This window comes from Patella vulgata, chromosome 3 (genome assembly GCF_932274485.2).
Source record: "Patella vulgata chromosome 3, xgPatVulg1.2, whole genome shotgun sequence".
Classification (NCBI taxonomy): Eukaryota; Metazoa; Mollusca; class Gastropoda; family Patellidae; genus Patella; species Patella vulgata.
Genome location: NC_065881.2, coordinates 48,199,242 through 48,219,845, shown reverse-complemented (window position 1 = coordinate 48,219,845; position 20,604 = coordinate 48,199,242). Strand labels below are relative to the sequence as shown.

At 32.6% G+C, this 20,604-nt stretch overlaps 1 protein-coding gene across 1 annotated transcript; it reads right to left on the bottom strand.

The window, feature by feature from the left end:
- Positions 1 to 460: 460 nt before the first annotated feature.
- On the bottom strand, positions 461 to 17,164 carry LOC126815220 (protein ERGIC-53). The gene is made up of 15 exons (XM_050540778.2): positions 16,987 to 17,164; positions 14,640 to 14,696; positions 12,973 to 13,070; positions 12,662 to 12,769; positions 12,032 to 12,093; positions 11,626 to 11,725; positions 11,211 to 11,334; positions 10,817 to 10,884; positions 10,342 to 10,421; positions 9,777 to 9,834; positions 8,673 to 8,843; positions 7,964 to 8,067; positions 6,887 to 7,049; positions 4,984 to 5,102; positions 461 to 4,129 (listed from the first exon to the last, which is right to left on the bottom strand). The coding sequence occupies exons 1-15, from the start codon at positions 17,144 to 17,146 to the stop codon at positions 4,093 to 4,095; spliced, it is 1,509 nt and encodes a 502-aa protein (XP_050396735.1). The 5' UTR covers positions 17,147 to 17,164; the 3' UTR covers positions 461 to 4,092.
- Positions 17,165 to 20,604: the final 3,440 nt, after the last annotated feature.

Genomic DNA, 20,604 nt, shown 5'->3' with positions numbered 1-20,604 from the left:
TCTATACTGTTGAGATTGGAGCTCCCCCACCGGAACAAAAATTATAATGGGGAAGGTGACCTTCAGCGTAATTGGCCTATATGGGGTCCAGAACACTATTTGCAAATTATTGTGTAGGGGTGTCCAAGAATAATGATAATATACCAGGCAGCTAAAGACGCCTGAGAAGTCCATAGTACGGTTATATTCTTTTGTGTTCCGGTGCACGTACAAAACACTATAAACTGGTCAGTTATCTGTCTTAATCCCATGAACAGAAGACGATAACTTTAACCTATAGAGCATCCACAAAATTGTTCCAAGTGATCCTTGGCAAAAACTCTGACAGAATTAACAGAAATCACCAGGCTTCTTCATCTTATGAAGATAACTATGTATGATAGTCAATCAGATAATAACCCCTACATCATGCACAAGTATGGTGGACAACAATATTCCACCGAAATACAAAACTCATAGATTAACTTACAATATATTTATTCTCAATGATACCAACACCTTTTGATGACAATGATAAACAATAATATGAAAACAATGTGATATAAAATACAATGAATGAAAGATGAGGAAGCACACAAAGATAATATTATATGACTCCACCCTAATTATTATAACTTATCATAAAGCGGAGCAGCAACTTACTACAAAATCTAATTTTTAACTTTCATATTTGAACTATGTATACACAGAAGTATTTGGAACATCTTTTGACAGAACAAAGTATTAATCAGTATGTACTTCTAAAGCCTACAATCAATAGTTAAAAATCTAATTGGTTTTAACACTAAAACTGAGTTAAATGATCCAAAAAAAATGTGTACAGCAGATTAATATTATAAAAAACAAAATTTTGCTTTCTAGTGACTAGCACACCAATTGGTTACTATGGTTTTGATAAAATTAACATTTTATCTGGTGGGTGTTAGTAGAATTATATAATGCCAAATGGTCATAAATATGAACATTCAAACATAAATGCTTTAGGTTTACAAAAACTTAGACTAGAGTGATAGACACTGCAGAAAATAACGTCCACTGATAAAATGTTTTAACTGAGACAAAGATAAAACAAAATTGGAAATCTATCGATGGTGGTTAGCTGTCCAAGATTTCTCTCGTGAGACAAAGAGAATCAAATTAATAGAGGTATAATTACCATAAAGTGCAAATATATCCATAAAGAAGCTTGTATAAAATACATATAATGAGACAAACTAATTAAGTGTATCAAACTACATGTATATACATGTATACTTCTGGAATATTTCTAACATAAACCATTTAAACAATTTCTTAATACCTGGAGGAATCCGTAAATTTATTTTGAATCTATAGTTTCTTATACAGGCAATGTTACACATTAATGTTTTAAATCTAGTAATGAAATACAATGGAATGTTATTTTCACAAACTTTAATCCCTACAGAATTATAACACACATTTTGAGTGGTTTGAATTCACTTAAATCTATTTAACTGTAAAATGGTTAAATATTGTACTTATGAGGCTGCAAGCAGTTAGAAGTCTCTAAAAGTAAAACAGACCTGAACTATTTTAATCTGAGATCAAAGCTTCAGATAATTATTACGAAACACGATGAAATAACCTCCATTTAGTTAACACAGAAGACATTATAGATTAACAGCAGAATTCAATTATAATATATATATATTTATGTATTCTAAAAAATATCTAAGTCTAACAATACCCATATAGTACAAATTACTATTGTGATAACTTTTAAGTTTTATACACTATTTCAACAACCGAATAAAATTTCTAGAGTAACAGTTCTATGCCATAAAGTGTGTGTATATATATCTAATATATCTCTAATAATATATATAATAATAAACAACAGGCACCAATTACATGTTATTATTACACAGAGTTCTTTTAATAAAGGCACCAAAATTCTTCAAAACAACCTTTTCATTATTCCATGCATGCATGATTTATAATGAATTTAAAATACATCCACAATTACAATTTGTATATTCACAAGAAAGTTTACATTATTCATCAAAGGAAGACAATTAAGATTAGCATTACCAGGAAAAAAAGGTTGAGTCATAAAGAAAAATAATTTTTGGAAGTACAGCTTAATTTAAAAAGTTTTGTAATGGAATGATCAAATAAGTTTTTGTAGAATAAACTCTTGTATACAGTGTAAATCACCACATAAACATATATAGTATTTATCAACAATACATTTTGAACAATACTATCTAATAAGAATCAATACGCTAAATAATTCTTAAAATGCTTTCTTTGTATATAAAAATGAACTTCAAAAATTTTCGGCTATGGAATTGTTCAAATCTAAAAGCAATAGACAAATATATACAGTTATGGACTGTTTAACAAATTTAAATTACAATTCTTTTTCTAATAAATCCTAAACCACAAAATTTAAAAAAATGATTCTGACTGATAAAACTGCCAAATGTATGACACAATAAATATAACTGCATTGATATATAAGTGAAAGTTTAAGTCATTTTAAGTTATTTTAAGCTAAAATTACAGAAATAAGCAAAATTGGTCATCAAATGCCAAAAGGGAGGACAAACTATATATAGAGGTTGACTAATTTTGATTACTATATAGTAGTATCTGAAACTACAGCAAGTTTTGATTTTCCTAATCCATCCCTTCACAAAGCAAAGCAGTAATATACACAGATCTCCCTAATAATAAGACAATTTTGGCAAAAGAAATGTTAACCTTGAGAAATCCAATCTATTATTCCAATATATGTGTGTTTATATGTATATTAAATAAGGGTAATATGTCAAAATATACATTGTACAAGGTTTACATGCATGTAATGTAATTTGAAAATAACAAACATTTTTAAAATGTCCTAAAAGCAATCATAAATTTGGTTTCAAATTCGTATTAAAAAAAGTCCAGAAAAACTGAATGATTTATGCTTCTACATGTCAACAAAAAAATTCTATATCAAAAAATTTGACCCTGTATAATAGATCATTAAAACATGCAATTTATGGCAATTAATTTTATAAATACATTTACTTTGGTAGATGCAGAAAAACTTTGGACCAGGAACTGAGTCCCAAGTTCCACCAATTCTAGTACAATCAACAGGAAACTTGTTTTTTGGATGAATGACGGAATTCAAGTTTGGATATGACGCTACAATTCCAAAATGCCATACTCAATTCCTGATCCATAGAATACTCATACTTGTTTTTCACCAAGATGCTTCTCGTTGCTATGATTGTAAAGCTCAACAGCGACAAAAATCTTATTTTATTTGAGTGGATATCATACTCAATTCAATCAATATTTTATATAAAATACTGTAATAAATATATCATGATAAGATTAATATTACTTCAACACTTTCCCATGTGGTGAAGTTGACAAATGGTTTGCCATGGTGACAATTACTAGTCCTCTTATTTACCAAAACATCAAATGACTCAAATAATGGTTTCATGGATTTTTAAATGACTACTGTAAAAAAAAAAAAGAAAACTGGGGTACGACCTCTTATTTCAAATTTCAAGTGTTCAGTTTTCTCTGTACATGTCAGCGTGTACAAGCGGCCATGAATTTTTTGTCCAATCCGAATGACTAGACACTCTTCCTTGCCAGACCCTTCTTTCTGCACCACTGACAAGGGGAAACCAGACTGGAAAATATGGGGGATCTTTCTTGTCAAACACTGGGATCAATCCAGGTTAGCGAGCCAGCGTTTTACTCACTCAGCCACCGATGCTCCCAATGATTAAATAACTGGGTGATCAATATAGTTGATATCATAACAATGGTGTAATTATCTCATATCTAAACTGGTGGATTACTTTGTAGAGAGAACCTATCCAGTCGTAATTTTAGAAAAGGAAATGCACATGTTCATATTAATTTAAACACGTTTACATCAACCAAGTTCAGATTACCTTCATTTCACAACACATTAATTTCTTGTTTTCCTGACTTTATATACACCATTATTACAGAGATCTGATGTTTTGTTAAAGTGTAAATATAAATGAGTATGGAATATTTACACAAGAAAAACTGACAGAATGTTGAATAGATGATAATTAAAATAAACATGACCTAGTAGAATTTTTTGGCTTGAGCTTCTTTGTTTTGCCTGAAAAATAAAGAGAACAAAAGATGTACATTTGTAATTGTAAAACACCTTTTATCTAATATGTAAAATAGAGCTGGTAATTAAAATGTACGACTGAGAAATCTATCATCAGTTGTTTTTGTATGCTAGGTAATTCAAATAACTTTAATTACAAATTAGAAATTTTCTCCTTTTCCCGTTAATAACTTTAGGTACTTAATTACACTATTTAGAAAGTTGTATCTTACATAAGTAAGATCCTATTCCACCTTCCCAAATAATCAACCGTAGATTACACTTACAGAAGTCTAACATCTGGTCAAACCTCTGTTCACACTGAGAGTAACATATACACTTACAGAAGTCTAACATCTCGTCAATACTCTGTTCACACTGAGACTAACAGATTATTATATTTATTATGGAGCAATAGGAAACGAAATGGGGTTTAACATCCTACTGTTCTGCTCCGAACTGGGCTAATGAAGACAGGCATACGGCAAACAGTGTGCTATGAGGGAAATTTTGCCCGGACAGCGGCACTACGGCCTACTCTTATATCGAATTCCAACTGTCAAGGGATCTTTTACGTGCACGCCAATGTGTACACGGGACCTTGGTTTTTCGTACCATCCGAATGACTAGACAGCTGTCCTTGTCAGGCCCTCCGTCTTGCATCACTGACAAGGGGGAACCACGCCGGAAGGAGCAATAGGAGTGAGAAGATAAAATGATACATTTCACATATCATTCTGCTACCCCCTAAGCTCCCCGACAAAAATCTGGACCAAACAATAAGATGCTCTCTGGTCCAGGCGAGTGACCATAATACTTTGTAAAAACTGGATTAAACTAAGAGAAGAGATTTTGCTTACCTATACACCATATAACCTATGATAAATATTAACTGAGCACCTATTGCTATAAAGAATATAACTGGAGATAAACAGTTTATATTTGGACACATTGGAGGAGGACAACCAGCAGCACCAACCTAAAATAAAATATGGATTTGAATTTATATCTTTTTATTTATTGACTACTGATCTGTTTCCATGTAAACAGAAAAATGATGAAATCCAGAAAAATTTCTAATTACCAAAAGGTGGAATTAGATAAAATGAGGTTTAGTGTTCTACTGTTCTGCACCGACAAGGAGATGGGCATATGGTCTGCTCTGATTTCATATTCCAGCTGTTAAGGTTTTACGTGCACGAACCACACCGAAACACAACCACGATGAACTTTCTCTGCCAATGCCAGAATTGAACATGGGACTGAGTCACCTTGGCTACCTAGCGAAAGGCATAAGCGCTATAAACCAGCGGCTGCCAGGCAAGATACGTCCACATTTTGCAATGATGGATAGAGAACAAGCTAAACAGTTACGATCCGATATGTGTCAATACTGACAGAAACCAAGATCTTTAGGATATAAAAAAATATTTCAAGTTTCATGAAAAACAGATCAAAATTGTGACTTCTAGGGGGCCCACAACCTTGATATACCATATATTTACACTATTTGCGTATGAGGGGCGGCCATGTTTTCAGGCAGTTTTGGTCCGATTTTCATGAAATTCGCCCTCAACCATCATTACGGTGTAACGATGATATGTTCAAACGGTTTTTCAAATCGGATAAAAATTGTTACCACAAGCTAAAAACTCATGAATATGAAAAGGAACTAAGATCTTTGGGTTATAAACATGTATTTCAAGTTTTATCAAAATCAGATGAAAATTGTATCATCTAGAGGGTTCAACACCTTAATATACCATATATTAACACTATTTGCGTACGAGGGGCGGCCATTCTGTCCGGCAGTTTTCGTCCAATTTTCATGAAATTCGAACTCAGCCATCAATAGGGTTTAACTGTGATATATTCAAATTAAATCAGATAAAAATTGTTACCTCTAGAGGGACCACAAAGTTAAAAAGGTGACTTTTCGAACAATCAAGGGCCATAATTCAGGAAGTTACGAATTTATATGTGCGAATATCAAAAGGAACCATGGGTTATAAACATGTATTTCAAGTTTCATCAAAATCATGACCTCTAGAGGGTCCACAACCTTGATATACCATATTTTTTACACTATTTGCGTACGAGGGGTCGGCCATTTTGTCCCACAATTTTAGTCTGATCACCACGAAAATCTAACTCAAGTAGCTGTGTAACGGTGATATATTTGAACGATTATAATTGTGACCTCTAGAAGGATCACAAGCTAAAAACGTGATTTTTTGTAAAATCTAGGACCATAATTCAGGAAGTTACGATAAGATATGCAATTATCGAAAGGAACCATGATCTTTGAGTTATAAACATGCATTTCAAGTTTCATCAAAATCAGATAAAAATTGTGACCTCTAGAGTGTCCACAAGCTAAAAACATGATTTTTCGTACAATAAGGGGCCATAATCCATGAAGTTATGGTGCGATATATGCCAATATCGAAAGGAACCGAGATCTTTAGGAGATAGACCTATATTTTAAGTTTCGTCAAAATCAAATAAAAATGGTGTCCTACAGAGTAGCCACAAACTAATTGCTGACGGACGGACGTCCTGATGGAAATGGGCGAGGGCAATATACGTCCACATGAAAATGTGGGCGTATAAAAATTGCTCTGGAAACAAACTGATAGAGATAGATGAACATGGTAAAATTTCAAAATCCCACCCTTAAAGAAATAATCATAACAGCACATTTAAAAATTAGTTGAAAAAAAAACTTATGCAGTAAAACAAAATTTCTATATATATGCTTACCTGTGGTCTAGATAATATTTGTGCCATATCTTGTCTAACACCCTGTAAACCATCTTTAAGTTCATGGAAAGCCATCTGATTACCCATAGCTTGTCCCCCACCCCCTCCACCACTACCACCCTGCATACCAGCTGCCTTTACTTGTATATCATTGATTATTTTTCTACAATAAATATATAGGAATTATTAATAATAAATATATACTATAGTCTACTTAACTCATATAATCAAAATTAAGATCAGGGATAAACTTCACATTTTCAAAATTTCAAATGTTGTCAGATGATCTTGACAGTCCTAACTGAATGAACATAAAGACATTTGCATAAATGGCTTTATTCTCTTAGTCTTTAGTTTTTTACTTCTATAGAAGAAGGAAAATCACAAAAATTTGATCAATATTTCCTCTATGCAGACTTGTTTAATCAAATCCAAGCTATTCAAAAGTTCTGGCTGGATATTCTGTGTATCTGACATGATTTTGATACAATTAATTTCAAACTCTAACTTGAAATCCATGTTTTCATTTTCATAGGCTTCATGAAAACCCCTAAATGGTATTCTCACAAAAATATATTAAAGACCATCAACAGATAAGCATGCATCCTAAAGCTTTAAATTTATAGAGAGAAAGAGAAATGGGATTTAACGTCCACTCGACACAAACTAGGTCATTTCGGGATTAACATAGGAGGAAACCGGAGGACCTGAAGAAAACCCACGAGGTTGGACAGGCGACCCTACTCCTTGTCACGTACAACCAGGGATTTGAAACCACGCCAGTTGACTCAATGACAGGCCTTATGATACAGCGCGCACGTGCTAATCATTCGGCCATCCAACCCTCCTTAAATTTATAGTAAATTTAAGTAATATAATATAACCTCTCTACCTTAGAGATTAAATACTATGAAAGTATTACAGGGTACAATGGCTTGATTTGTTAGGATATAAGAGTGAGCTTTCGTCATACAAATTCAAACAATTATATCATTAAGTAATTTTAAGGGCTGAAATTTGCACAGTAGTAGTTTTAAAAATATTCAATTGATTTTTACATGTATTATAACGGCTTACCTCATATCTCTAATCTGATTAATAACATCATTCTGATTATTGAGTACTTGATTCACTTCATGTCTTTGAATAGTGTCGATCATTAATGGTTGTTGGGCTTGACCCTAAAAATCAATGTAGCATATGATAATTCAAATAATACATTTTATAATAATAACATTGATGGTAGGTAGGGGTGTTTGTCAGACTTAATATATGCAATGTGTACATGTGGACCTTGTTTTTTGTACCTTCCCAACAACTAGACACAGCCTCTTTGTCACAAAGCCATGATGGCTCAGTGAGTAAGGCACTCACTCACTATCTGGGCAGAATTTTTCTCATAGAACACTGCATGCCATGCTCGTCTTCATTAGCACGGTTGTTACAGAAAAGTAGGACGATTCGGCTTCAAAATCACAAAGATTCTGTTTTGTAACATGAAGGGAATGCTCGATTGTCAGTCCGGATTGTTCTGTATTGATATTATTGCAATCCAGAACGTTCAATCAAGTATCCCCTAAATTACATTTACAGCTGCAAAAGTGAGAAATGGGAAATAACTTTGAATAATAAGGTTTTCAATCTTTTGTTTAAACTACATTATTTAAAGTTTTATGTTAAGACAGGTTGCCAGGAAATGGAACATACGCCCACAGTAGTTAAGTCATGTGAGAAGTCTGTAATGGTTGTTACATTTCAATGTGGGTGTATAAAAACACAGACTTACCTGTTGTCCACCTTGAACTTGTACTGGTTGACCTGCACTGACTCGAGATAAAACCAATTCTTGTCTACCTATTAATTCATCTAATTTACGATTTAAATCTTTTAATGTACCATGGATATTACTCTGTCCATCAAATATCATTTTTAATTCTCTTTCATTCTGACTCTCAAACTGAAAAAAAAAATATGAAAAATATAAAGCATTTTTGTTGCTATATTTAAAAGTATTAAAAGGAAAAGAATACCAAAAATAGAGAAAAATAAAGCCATATTGTTAGGAAGAAGAAAATACCTCTTAGGAATTGAAAGCAGGGTAAAATGTGGGAGGGGGTGATCATGGAAGAACCCTTGACATTACGGATTTAAGATCCTAGTGATCTTAAAAAGACAAAGAAATAGAAAATCTCTCTTTTTTTTTTATCAAGTTTTGTCTATTTTATATTAATTTCAAAGAGTGGAGTGTTAGTAATATTAAAATCCATATTAATAGTACACAATATATAATATCAGAAGCATTAATGTATTGTCATATGAGAATTAAAATACTGATGATACAAGCTATACAGATTTCAAGAAATAAATACACTCATTTGTCTACTTCTACATCTAGGTTAGCACATACAAATTCATAAAAACAAATGGTGTTATTGAGTCATTTGGAAATACATAGCCCATGGAAAATAATAATGCTAAGATTATTTGGATATTGGGGTAAAAGCTGAATTATTAAATAAAATCATCCTAAAATCATCGCTAAATAAGATATCTAAAACTGGTACCGTGATCAATATTAATGTGATTTATAGCAGTAAAACATATAAATTACAGTATTATTACAACATGTAAACTGTTTCTATCTTATACACCCTACAGAACAATTACTTACATAATCCTCCTATATTGGCCATAGATTTTGGATGAAAAAAATTCAGAAGAAAATGATAAATTAATATAGGAACTTTAATGACATACTATCAATAATACTATCAAAATCATCAAATATTTAAGCGTTCATCTTCTATTTTCTGTTCTTATCCTTTTTTTTTTAACTTTGATGAATATAAATTCATAATAATAATGAAAAGCAAATTAAATCTAAACTTACATATTTATCATCATCATATTCATCTTGTCGAACTTTATCTGGATGTTGTTTCTGAAAACTAATCACAAAAAAAAACCTTGTATAGCAATGATAGGGCGAGTCTAATTAAAAATAGGTCTTTATTTTTTTTTTTTTTTTTTACAGTGGTAAATATATATATTGTTAGTTTACATTAAAATGAAGATTCAATAGGTTTCTTGGGAAGTCTTACCCAAGATAAAACATCTTTCCATTAGCAATGATAGGGCGAGTCTAATTAAACATAGGTCTTTATTTTTTTTTTTTACAGTGGTAAATATATATATTGTTAGTTTACATTAAAATGAAGATTCGATAGGTTTCTTGGGATGTCTTACCCAAGATAAAACATCTTTCCATTGGCATCTGACCTTCAGTATACAGCAGCATGCCCAACATGGTAAGTGCCACTGAAATTGTGTTTGCTGGCCAAGAAATCCAGTAATAGTTGTGTAAGTAATGCTGTGATTTTTCCATTGAACACAAACACCTTACGATTTTGTGAGACTACAGTGATATTCTAACATAACTAGGAAATATAACTCACTCTTGTTTAGCTTTTTCCAATTCTTTATAATAATCATCAAATTCTTTTTCAAACTTAACACGCTCATCATCTGGTACACCCTAAAATATAATACATCAAATATCACACTAATTAAAGCAAGACAGTAACAGACAAGGGAGTTTGACATCCAATTACAAGAGAGTTTGACATCCAATTAACACGGACTAGATTATTTAAGAATTAATATATTGTACATATCTATTTAAAAAATTCATTTCCTCCATGTTGAGGTCTTTAGAAGGAGGAAATCAGAGTACACAGAGAAAACCTGTGACACTTGCAACACCAGAGGTAATTTAAGGTAGGCCCTCCAACTCCCATGTCTATTGGAGCACACAATGCAATGAAAGCAACTGCTTAGAGTTTGGCCACCCAATGTGCAGTGAATATCTTACAATACCTCATTCTATCAAATATCAAAAACTATAAGACAAAAAGTCTTTGAGAATCCTACCTGACCAACGACACCCTGGGTTGGGACTTGTAGAGAATGGGTTAAAAACGACAAAACATCATGATCATCTGGAATACAATAACATGATTTATGAAATCTTCCATTATCTCAGAACAAAGAAAATATATAACAACAGTAGATTCCATACTATAATGATAAAATCTGAGCATATCATGTCAGTTCAAACCAAATGGAAATTTCTATTTAAAATCTGAAAGTCCAATAGAATATGATATTTTACGGATTATTTTATTGAATAGGGACATTTATAGATGACATACACTGCTCGATCCAAATATACACATCTCAAAATAGGACTTGACAAGGACTTGATAATAAGTGTTAAATGATATCATAGGGAGTTTACAGTGTTTAGACCATCAAAATAACTTACCAGCAAGACCACCAGTAGCAGCACTCACTCCAAAATGTCCCATTGCTGGTAAAGTAACGTCTATTGCTCTTAAACACAGTTCATATTCATTTGGGTTTTGTGTCATACCATTATTAAAATAAACCTAAGAAATACATAAATTAATACACTATGGAGTTTGTGAATTGAACATTAAACAAATTACCATTGAAGGAGGTATTATTACTATCACCAACAGCCTTGGATACCAAGTAAAAACTATTCAAAAATTGGGATGATTCAGAAGTTCAAAGTTATGGCCAATATCTTTAACATTAATGCAAAAGAAAAATGAGATGACATTTCATCAATATGATTATTTATAGCTATATCATTAATATCAATGTTTAATCAAAGAATCCAAATGAAATAAATCTAAAAATTCAGTAAAACTTACAGTCAATGCCTTTTGATAATATTCAACTTTTACTCGGATTGGATATGGTTTATTTCTAAAATCTCGTAAACATCCACCAACTTGTTGACTAAATCCATCACTGTCAAAATAAAATGAAATAAATGGTTTGTTGTTACTGTTAGATTAGGCCCCATAGTACTTCAATAAAAACATTGTATATTATGTAGTTATACTGTTGACAGATAATGCTATCTGATTTTAATCAAACTGACTAAAAAGTAAAACAGAGTGAACCCAGGAAATGAGTCCAATTCTAACTTTATTCTAACTGACCCAAGAACAAATGCAAGAACAGCTTTTCGGTTATTAGTAGTTGTAGTTGCATCAATTATCCCCAATAGAAATAATGTGCAGAAATCAAAAGATAATAAAAACTGTAACTTACTTTTGATGATCAAACATTTTAGTACCATCATTTACAACCGCCATAACATACGGGTTGTTTTGCTAAAGTAAATATAGATACATTTGTACATTAATAACAATAGAATAAACCAATGTTTTAAAAATGCCCCCTTGTGTCTTATCATACCAGACCCAGAACTGTACAGTGTACAACACAATGGCTGAGTGACCCTATACTTTCTTGATGGATAGTATATAGTACTACTATTATTTACAATATTCTGGGATGTTCCTTGTGATGTTGTCAGTGGTTTTGTCCTCTGGGTATCTATTTGGTGGTTCATGTGTGATGCAGTTCTCTTATATTTACTTCAAATATGCAAACATGCAATAGTAAGGGTTTTAAGTCAGGGGGCATCATGTAACTTATTTAGCTACATTTTAAAGTCATAAATTATTAAACCACTATTCATTTCAACATGGGTAATTAAGATGTCTGTGTGTAATCAATTTTAGTAAAGACTGATTGTATTAAATTTACAAAACATAAAATAAAAAACATATTTATGGATTAATGCATAAATAATGACTGTAAAATCTGTTGATAATATGTGTTTATTAGATACGGAGAGAAAACCTAATAATTTATATAGAAAACAATAATATATACCTGTTGATCATTATCAAAAGAATCAAGGAAGACACCAAGACCATTCCATTTATCATTACTACCAAAAACAGGTCCCTCTATACCTGGTTGTGCTGTAAACCATATAGCCTAAAAAAACAAACAACAAGAGTCAAACTATATATAATGTCATTATCAATTTCATACTAATGTAAATTTTGCTGTTTTGTACAAGCCAGTTCATTCTTCATGAAAGTTTACTTGGTGTGCTTTATACAACACACATTTTTCCCTTTTGAATTAAACTGGTAAGGTTTTTCTTTTTAAAAATATAATCAATAGAGGTTAATTACCATGCCATCAGCTCCAACTCTTCCTCTACCAGCTACTCTAATAGTCACTTCAATTTGCCAATTCTGAGCATTTAGTAAATTCTTAGTCCATATCCAACCTGATAAAAATTCAAAATATCAATTTAGTTTTTATTGAAGGAGCAGTCCAGTATTGAAATAGTTTCTACAACAAATAATTTCGCCCTTTATTAACAAGGTACCATAAAACGAAGGCTTGTCTTCATCAGGATAACTATAATCAGTCACTGTTTATAAAAGACACCTATATGCCTCTGATATAATAGTGTACTTTTCATATTCAGTAAACATGTGACTTTGGGTAAAATACACCACAAAAGTTATTGAATTGAAATAGGTGTAATAAAAGAAGAAACAGAACCGTTACTTAAAGATTTTTGGTATTTGAATGAATTGAAACTATCAGGAAATCATAGTACCAGTATATTATCGATGTATCATTTCCCTTACAGTTGGCTTGTGGATAAACTATGCTTATAAGCTAACTATACATGCTTAATAGCTCATATAATAATAAACTAACATTCAGCTGTTACAGCAATTATTGACAACACATCATAAAGTTCTCATCAAAATATATAGTATATTGATTAGTAAAACATAGACTAACCATCTACTTAACTTAAAAAGGATCTTTTCTTTAACACTGGTAGACCTAGTAGTTGTTCTCATATATATTACATTTTATCGAATTGCAACCTTTTAAAGTCAAAGTCCACATTGGCATTCTTTTAGACAATATTTAATTCTTGGATTCAATTGGACTAGAAGATGCCAAATGTGACAAATTTTAATATCGGTGGAAATACTGAGCAGAAATGAACTGTTTTTTGACTGATATTATTTTTAGTTAAGAGTTAACTTTCATATTAATGCAGTTTGCAAGAGGTTTAAAAATCCCTTTAATGATGGACAGAGACAATAAAATCTTTTCTGTTGAATGATGTTATTATTGAAAATGAATTGCTTCCTCTTCTCATGCCCTCCAGCATATTCTAATTAGTGTCTAGATGAAGGAATTTATTACAAACAAGTAGAATTGCTGTTACATAACAATGATATAATAAGCCTTTATTGAATGAGAGAAGAAATAGCAACTTATTTATTACTTATTTGTCACATCATTCATCAATATAGATTGACATGATATCTACTGTATTTATGATACTTCTTTAGGCAAAATATTAATCTGAACCCCTTCAGCACCATGTCAAAACCTTCCTCATTAATCAAAGATTTTTACACAATGAATTATTGTCCTGATACAGATGGATTTTAGATACAAACTGCTAACAGAATGTAACAGGTCGATTGAAGTAACATGTTTTTTTAAATAAAAGAATTCAGGAATGGCAATATTTGTATGTTTTGATTGACTGAAAGGGTCTTTAGCTGTGGTTGGAAAACTGATAATTAAGAGAAGTCTCACATTCATTAAGTTATATTTCTCTCTGAATTTCAAATTCAATTTAGATATTTCAGTGTTTCAGCATTGTAACTAGTAAAACAATTTTGGGGTTCGAGTTCAAATGACACTCAAAGTATTTGATATATGATCTAATTTGCATGAATAAGGTTTTCATCCATTTTGTCCATCAGCATTTTAAATACCGGTAATGACTTGTAATTTACATTAATTTTTCACTTACCCTTTTTACTACGTAGTGATGGTGTGATACGAATTCCTTCATCACTTGGGAATGCATCTGTAAAAAAATTATTTGAATATATGGTTGAGATTCAATTAAACACAAGGGCGTAAAAAGATTTGAATCCACTAGCCCAGGGCTAGTGGTCTACTGTCAGACACTAGCCCGTCATTAATTTCCACTAGTCCATAGTTGGATACGGTAAAAGCTTTAATATTAGCCTGCATGTAAAATAAAACTTGATAAATGGAATAATTGAAGAAGAGTAGGTGGGAATGCTTAAGTCTGCACAAAAGTCTTATCCCTTGCACACAGTCATAGTACATGAACATCAGGGATGCTATAAATTTGCCTGTCGGACATTTTTAGTTGGGGTTAATAGAGGCAAGAATTAGGTTGCAAGAAGTCATTTGTCAGCTTCGTGAAATAAAGTCAATATAAGCTTCCATTCCCTTTAATCACCTTCAACTACAAATATTCTGAAACGAAAAAAGTATGTGCACCTCGCTATTTTTCATATTTAATTCCCGTACGGTATTCAAATGTATGTCAATAACATTCCTGAAGATTTACGCATTTTTGTAACACGATAGTATGTAAACAACTGACCGGTACCTGCTTCAAATCCAAGTCAGTAATATTCCTCCAAATTAATTACGTGTCTTCGTTTATACGGCAGAAAATGAAAGCATAGTTCATGATGTCAAAATGTTGTTCGTTTATACAGCAGAAAATGAAAGAATAGTTTGTGATGTCAAAACATTGTTTGTCTTCTTTATAAAACAGTATTTTAAAATTATATCGGTGTAGCATCGACACCTGTATATACAGGTAGTCTCAATTTTATTGTTATTTGTCCACAGGACTCGTTTTTTCACACCAAAAGGAACGACCCTCTTCACACCAAAAGGAACGACCCTCTCTCTCTCTATATATATATATAATATATATATATATAGAGAGAGAGAGGGTCGTTCATATATATATATAGAGAGAGAGAGGGTCGTTCCTTTTGGTGTGAAAAAACGAGTCCTGTGGACAAATAACAATATATATATATATATAAAAATATACGTAAAAAATAAAGTAAATGCCTCCATTCTAGATGATTATGACAGCAATGAAATCTGTTCAGTTGACCAAGAAAACACAACATTTAAAGTAAATCATAAACATAGGCCTTTGAATTTTCATCCTCACAGTGAAAAACTTTCAATTTTTAACAACATTTTTAAAATTTACTTCCTACATGTATATCGCGATATTAATCGCATCGTGGCCTGGCGTATCGTTGCAGCCCTACGAGACCATAAGTTATTTTTGGTAGCCCCGGGCGTCGTGCTGGTGGATTTTTTACTACCCTGGTGAATAGGAAATAGTACTTTTCTGCACCAACTGAGCTTGTGATATACTATGCAGTGTGCTACCAGATAAATTTTGCAAGGACAGCAGCATTTCCGCATGTTTCGGCGAATTCCACCTGCCGAGGGATTTTTAATGGGCATGCTAAAGTGTACAGGAGACCAAATTTTTTTTGCCCAATCGAACGGCTAGGCACTTTTCCTTTCTACGCCTCGCCCTTCTTCTACACCACTGACAATGGCAAACACTGCTGGAAAATCCAAATGAACTTTCTCTGCCAATGCTGGGATCTCATATGACTTCCTGTTTAGTGAGCCAGAGCCTTACTCATCTTTTTGTTGAAAGTACACCAGGGCCTTACTCGCTGAGCAGCCGTGGCTCCCAAAATGAATAGGCTTTCCAAATGAATATGTACAGGTACATGTACCAATTTAAGAGGGCAGACTATTTGAGAATGTACTAATACTTAAATTTTGTTTTTAAAAATATGATTGTCTTTTTATTTGTTGGCTTTTAAGTTTGAGAATTAAATTCACTTGCCACCTGTCAATTAAACTCTAGCACTAACAGTAACATTGTCATTGTATTGCACATATAACCTCATAAAAAATATATTGCTACATATTAATCTAAATATAACCTATGGTGTTTTATAAATAAATCTATTAATATTATAATATTTCATTTACAATGTACTGGCGGTAGGCCTCATTATTAACTATAAAGCTTGAAATGTTTTATCAATACCGTAACAAAAACGATCTGACATGGATTTATTACAAAAGATGGGCTCCAGATGGTAAGAAGATCATTTGCTAGCAAATCGAAATATTACAGATTATTAACAGATGAATACAAAAATCAATTTCAAAGCTAAAGTAAACGAAAAGACAGGTGTATCATTGACCATATGGAGCAATCAAATAGATACACGTGTACAAGAACTGAACTATTTCCCACATAATTATATTCTTTTAATGCTCACCTCCACCATACGTCCAAAATGGCACTGATTTATCTCTCTGTACAAGGTGTGGACCTTTAAAACTCAGTTTATATTCAAATTTAGCTTTTGGTAATTCACATTGTACAGAATAAACAAAAATAACAGCAACAAATACATTTAACACCTTCACAGCAGCCATGTTGATGTTTGTACACTCTCCGTGCAGACGAGCGGAAATGATGTCAATGACATCTTCGCTTCCCGTTTTATATCCAATTATCACTCTGCGCACGCGCCAAATTTCATACCGATTATCGATTATCGTTTGCCGTTATGTCGGCTACTATACTACGAAAGCCCAGAAGGCTCATTCCAAATTCCAAATTCCAAAATTCAAAATTCATGTCTTGCCAATAAAATAGCAAATTGCCCCCCCCCACTCAATTAAACCAATTAGGATTTAAATAAATTGTAATTTTACACAACTAATCGCTAAAATCTCGATTTTAGAGTGGATCAATTTGACTGAAATTTTCAGCAAATTCACTTTAAACATTATCTAGTTTTTAACTATTATAGTGAGAACTGCTAGCTCTTCTAATCTCCCGAATGTATCTTTAATTAAACATACATTATGCAAGAGCTAAATCTGCCTATTGCAGGTCTTTCTTTAGGCCTGAAATGTTATCTAAATTATTAATTAGACATTAAAGTAGCTAACTCAATATCATCAAAAATCTTCGACATTGGAAACACGAATTATTTGTCAATTCAAATCAAGATTTAGCTCCTTTAATTAACTTATCCAGACCATAACCAACCAATTGGTCTTGTGATCTTACGGGGAAAAGATGGGCTTCTGATATCCGATATTCAAGACAAAATAAACATTTTACCATTGGTACACGAATCGACCCATTTGTGTCAATTTCTAGATCCCAAATACTAGCGATTTAGCTCCTTTAATTAACTTATCCAGACCATAACCAACTCTCGATGTCAACGCTAGACTGCGATATTTACTGGATTACGACCAGATTTGCTGCTCAACTTTCATTCATGATTTAATCATGAAATGGATAATCGAGACTATGTTTTTATCGTACCAACTTTAGTAATGACGATCGAGGCTATTTTGACCCATGGGTCATAATGAACATTTTAAAATTGACATGGCGATTTATGGTAAAAACCTTTTCACCCCATTTTATTTTGATTTGAAGGGTTTATACAAATCTGAGATATAACTATATAAAAAAATGTTATTATTCGAACCCTATAGTGTTTTTAAATTAATTAATCGTTTATGTACTGAAATCTGAACTTGTAAACCTTGGTAGATTTTTATATTTTTCTAAGAGATTAAATGAAATAGTAACACTGTCCATATTATGATTCTTGTTTGTAATATCGTGTTTATATTGATTTGTATTGTTTATATATATATTGTAAATACTTTTGTTTTCCACGATTGGTCTGGGACTTAAGGGTAATAAAAACTTGAAACTTGAACAGTTTAAAATCACTTCAATTTAGTTAATAGATCAATCTGTATTTGATGAGTACTAATAAAACAGTTAAAATAAACTCCGTTCATAGTTAATAGATTAATCTGTATTCAGTTTTCAAAATTTTCCAGCCCCCCCCCCCTCCACTATGATTTATTCAATGATCAAATAGTCTTGTTGGTTTGTTTGAACCCAGCTGATCTTTCCTTTTCAGGCCGAATGGTTAACACGTACGAGCAGTATCATATGGCCTGTCATTAGTCAACTGGCGTGGTTTCGACTCCCCGGTTATACGTGACAAGGATTGAACCATGTGTTAGTCCCGAAATGACCTAGTTTGTGTCGATTGGACGTTAACCCCCTCCCTCCCCCTCTCTCTCTCTCTCTCTCTCTCTCACACACACACACCCACCTTTTTAGGCTTAGAAACAAGTTAAAACAATGGAATAGATGGGTTTTACTGAGTAAAACTAAGTTGGAAATTTACCAACTGATCAAGTAATTCGCACCTTAAACGAACTGTTATAATTAGTGACTACATTTTAAAGGGACAATAACACTCTTGCTGGCTTGAAAGCTCCAGAAAATAAATAATATCTCTATCTAAGTACTAGATGTTTAAGTGTCCTACCTGTTGTGTAAATTATCCATTACATCCTATTTTACTTGTCCAGAGGGTTCGAAAATATTTTTAAATCGAAGTTTCATTTGAAAGGGTTTACGTTAGACGTTTCAAACCATTATGTTGAATTTTTCAAAATTTTGAAATAAGGTGTGTCAAGATGAAATTTGTATCATCAATTAATTGAAATATTCTAAAATAGTACAATTTGTTGACCAGAATAAAGATTGGGACATATTATTCAGTTACAACAAGGGTGGTAATGAGCCTTTAAAGGATATGAAAAGAAATGGGATTAAACGTCCTATTTTTCTACACTGACTGGGCTAATAATAGAAGACGGACATTTTAAAACCTTTAAATCTAGAAAGCGATTTATGCTTTAAAATAACTTCTGAAAATAATATGTTTTCATTGTTTATATAAACCATAAAAAATACTTGTATTAGATTTATTACATTTTCAAAATTATATGAATCATTGCAATTAATTTACGTATATGGTAACTTCTTATCTCAACGCTTTCGTGATCTGAAGAGATCGAAGATAATTTGATATTTTGAGGTAACAAAACAGCGCTCTAAATACAATATTTGACAGCTTTATACATTGAAATTATTTATAACATCTATAGTCATTGCCCAGAAATTTTTATATGATGACTCCTCCGATTAAGCCCAGGGAGCTCCGCCTAACTTTTCTTTAGTTTATGGCGTTAATCGAAATAGCAATCACAATATCGAAATAAGAGTAGGCCGCAACACTGTCTTAGGAGAATTACCCACACAGCACACTGCTTTGGTATTTACCCCTCTTCATGAAGCCCCCTTCTCACAGTCCTAATACTTCACACCAAATTCGAAAAAAAAACCTTTAGAAACCGTAACCTCTATAAGGTCTGTCATTGAGTCAACCACCGTGGTTTCGATTCTCCGGTTGTACGTGACAAGGAGTAGGGTTGTCTGTCCAACCTTGAGGGTTTTCTCCGGGTCCTCCGGTTTCCTCCCCTTGCTAAAGATTCATACACGCAAGCGAATTATTGAAATAAAATTGAACCAAGTGTTAGTCCAGAAATGACCTAATTTGTGTCGAGTGGACGTTAAACCTCATTTCTCTCTCTTGCTGAAAAGTTATAGGTTTCGTCCACTCATGACCATAATTATTCACAACAAATTGGAACACAATCCTTTCAAAAGTATAGCCTCTATTATAGCGCGTTTAGAAAATGGGGCGTCACTTTGGAATGTTGAAAATCGCCCAAAATGCCAATCTAGATCCCAGAAAACTCGTCGGCTATACGTCGCCCATTTGGTATATCACGTGGTGTATCTTTCCGTCGGTCGCGTCACAAAATATCCAAGATTGCGGCTCAAACTCACGGTTCTTCAGAAATTTCACGTATTTAGCCGAATCACTCACATTGTGCGCTAAAAATAGTTCTCGTTGAATCAAATCGGATGTGGAAAATGTTCGAAGGATCATTAATATGTAACTCATGCAACGAACCGATGCCCAATTGTCGAGAAC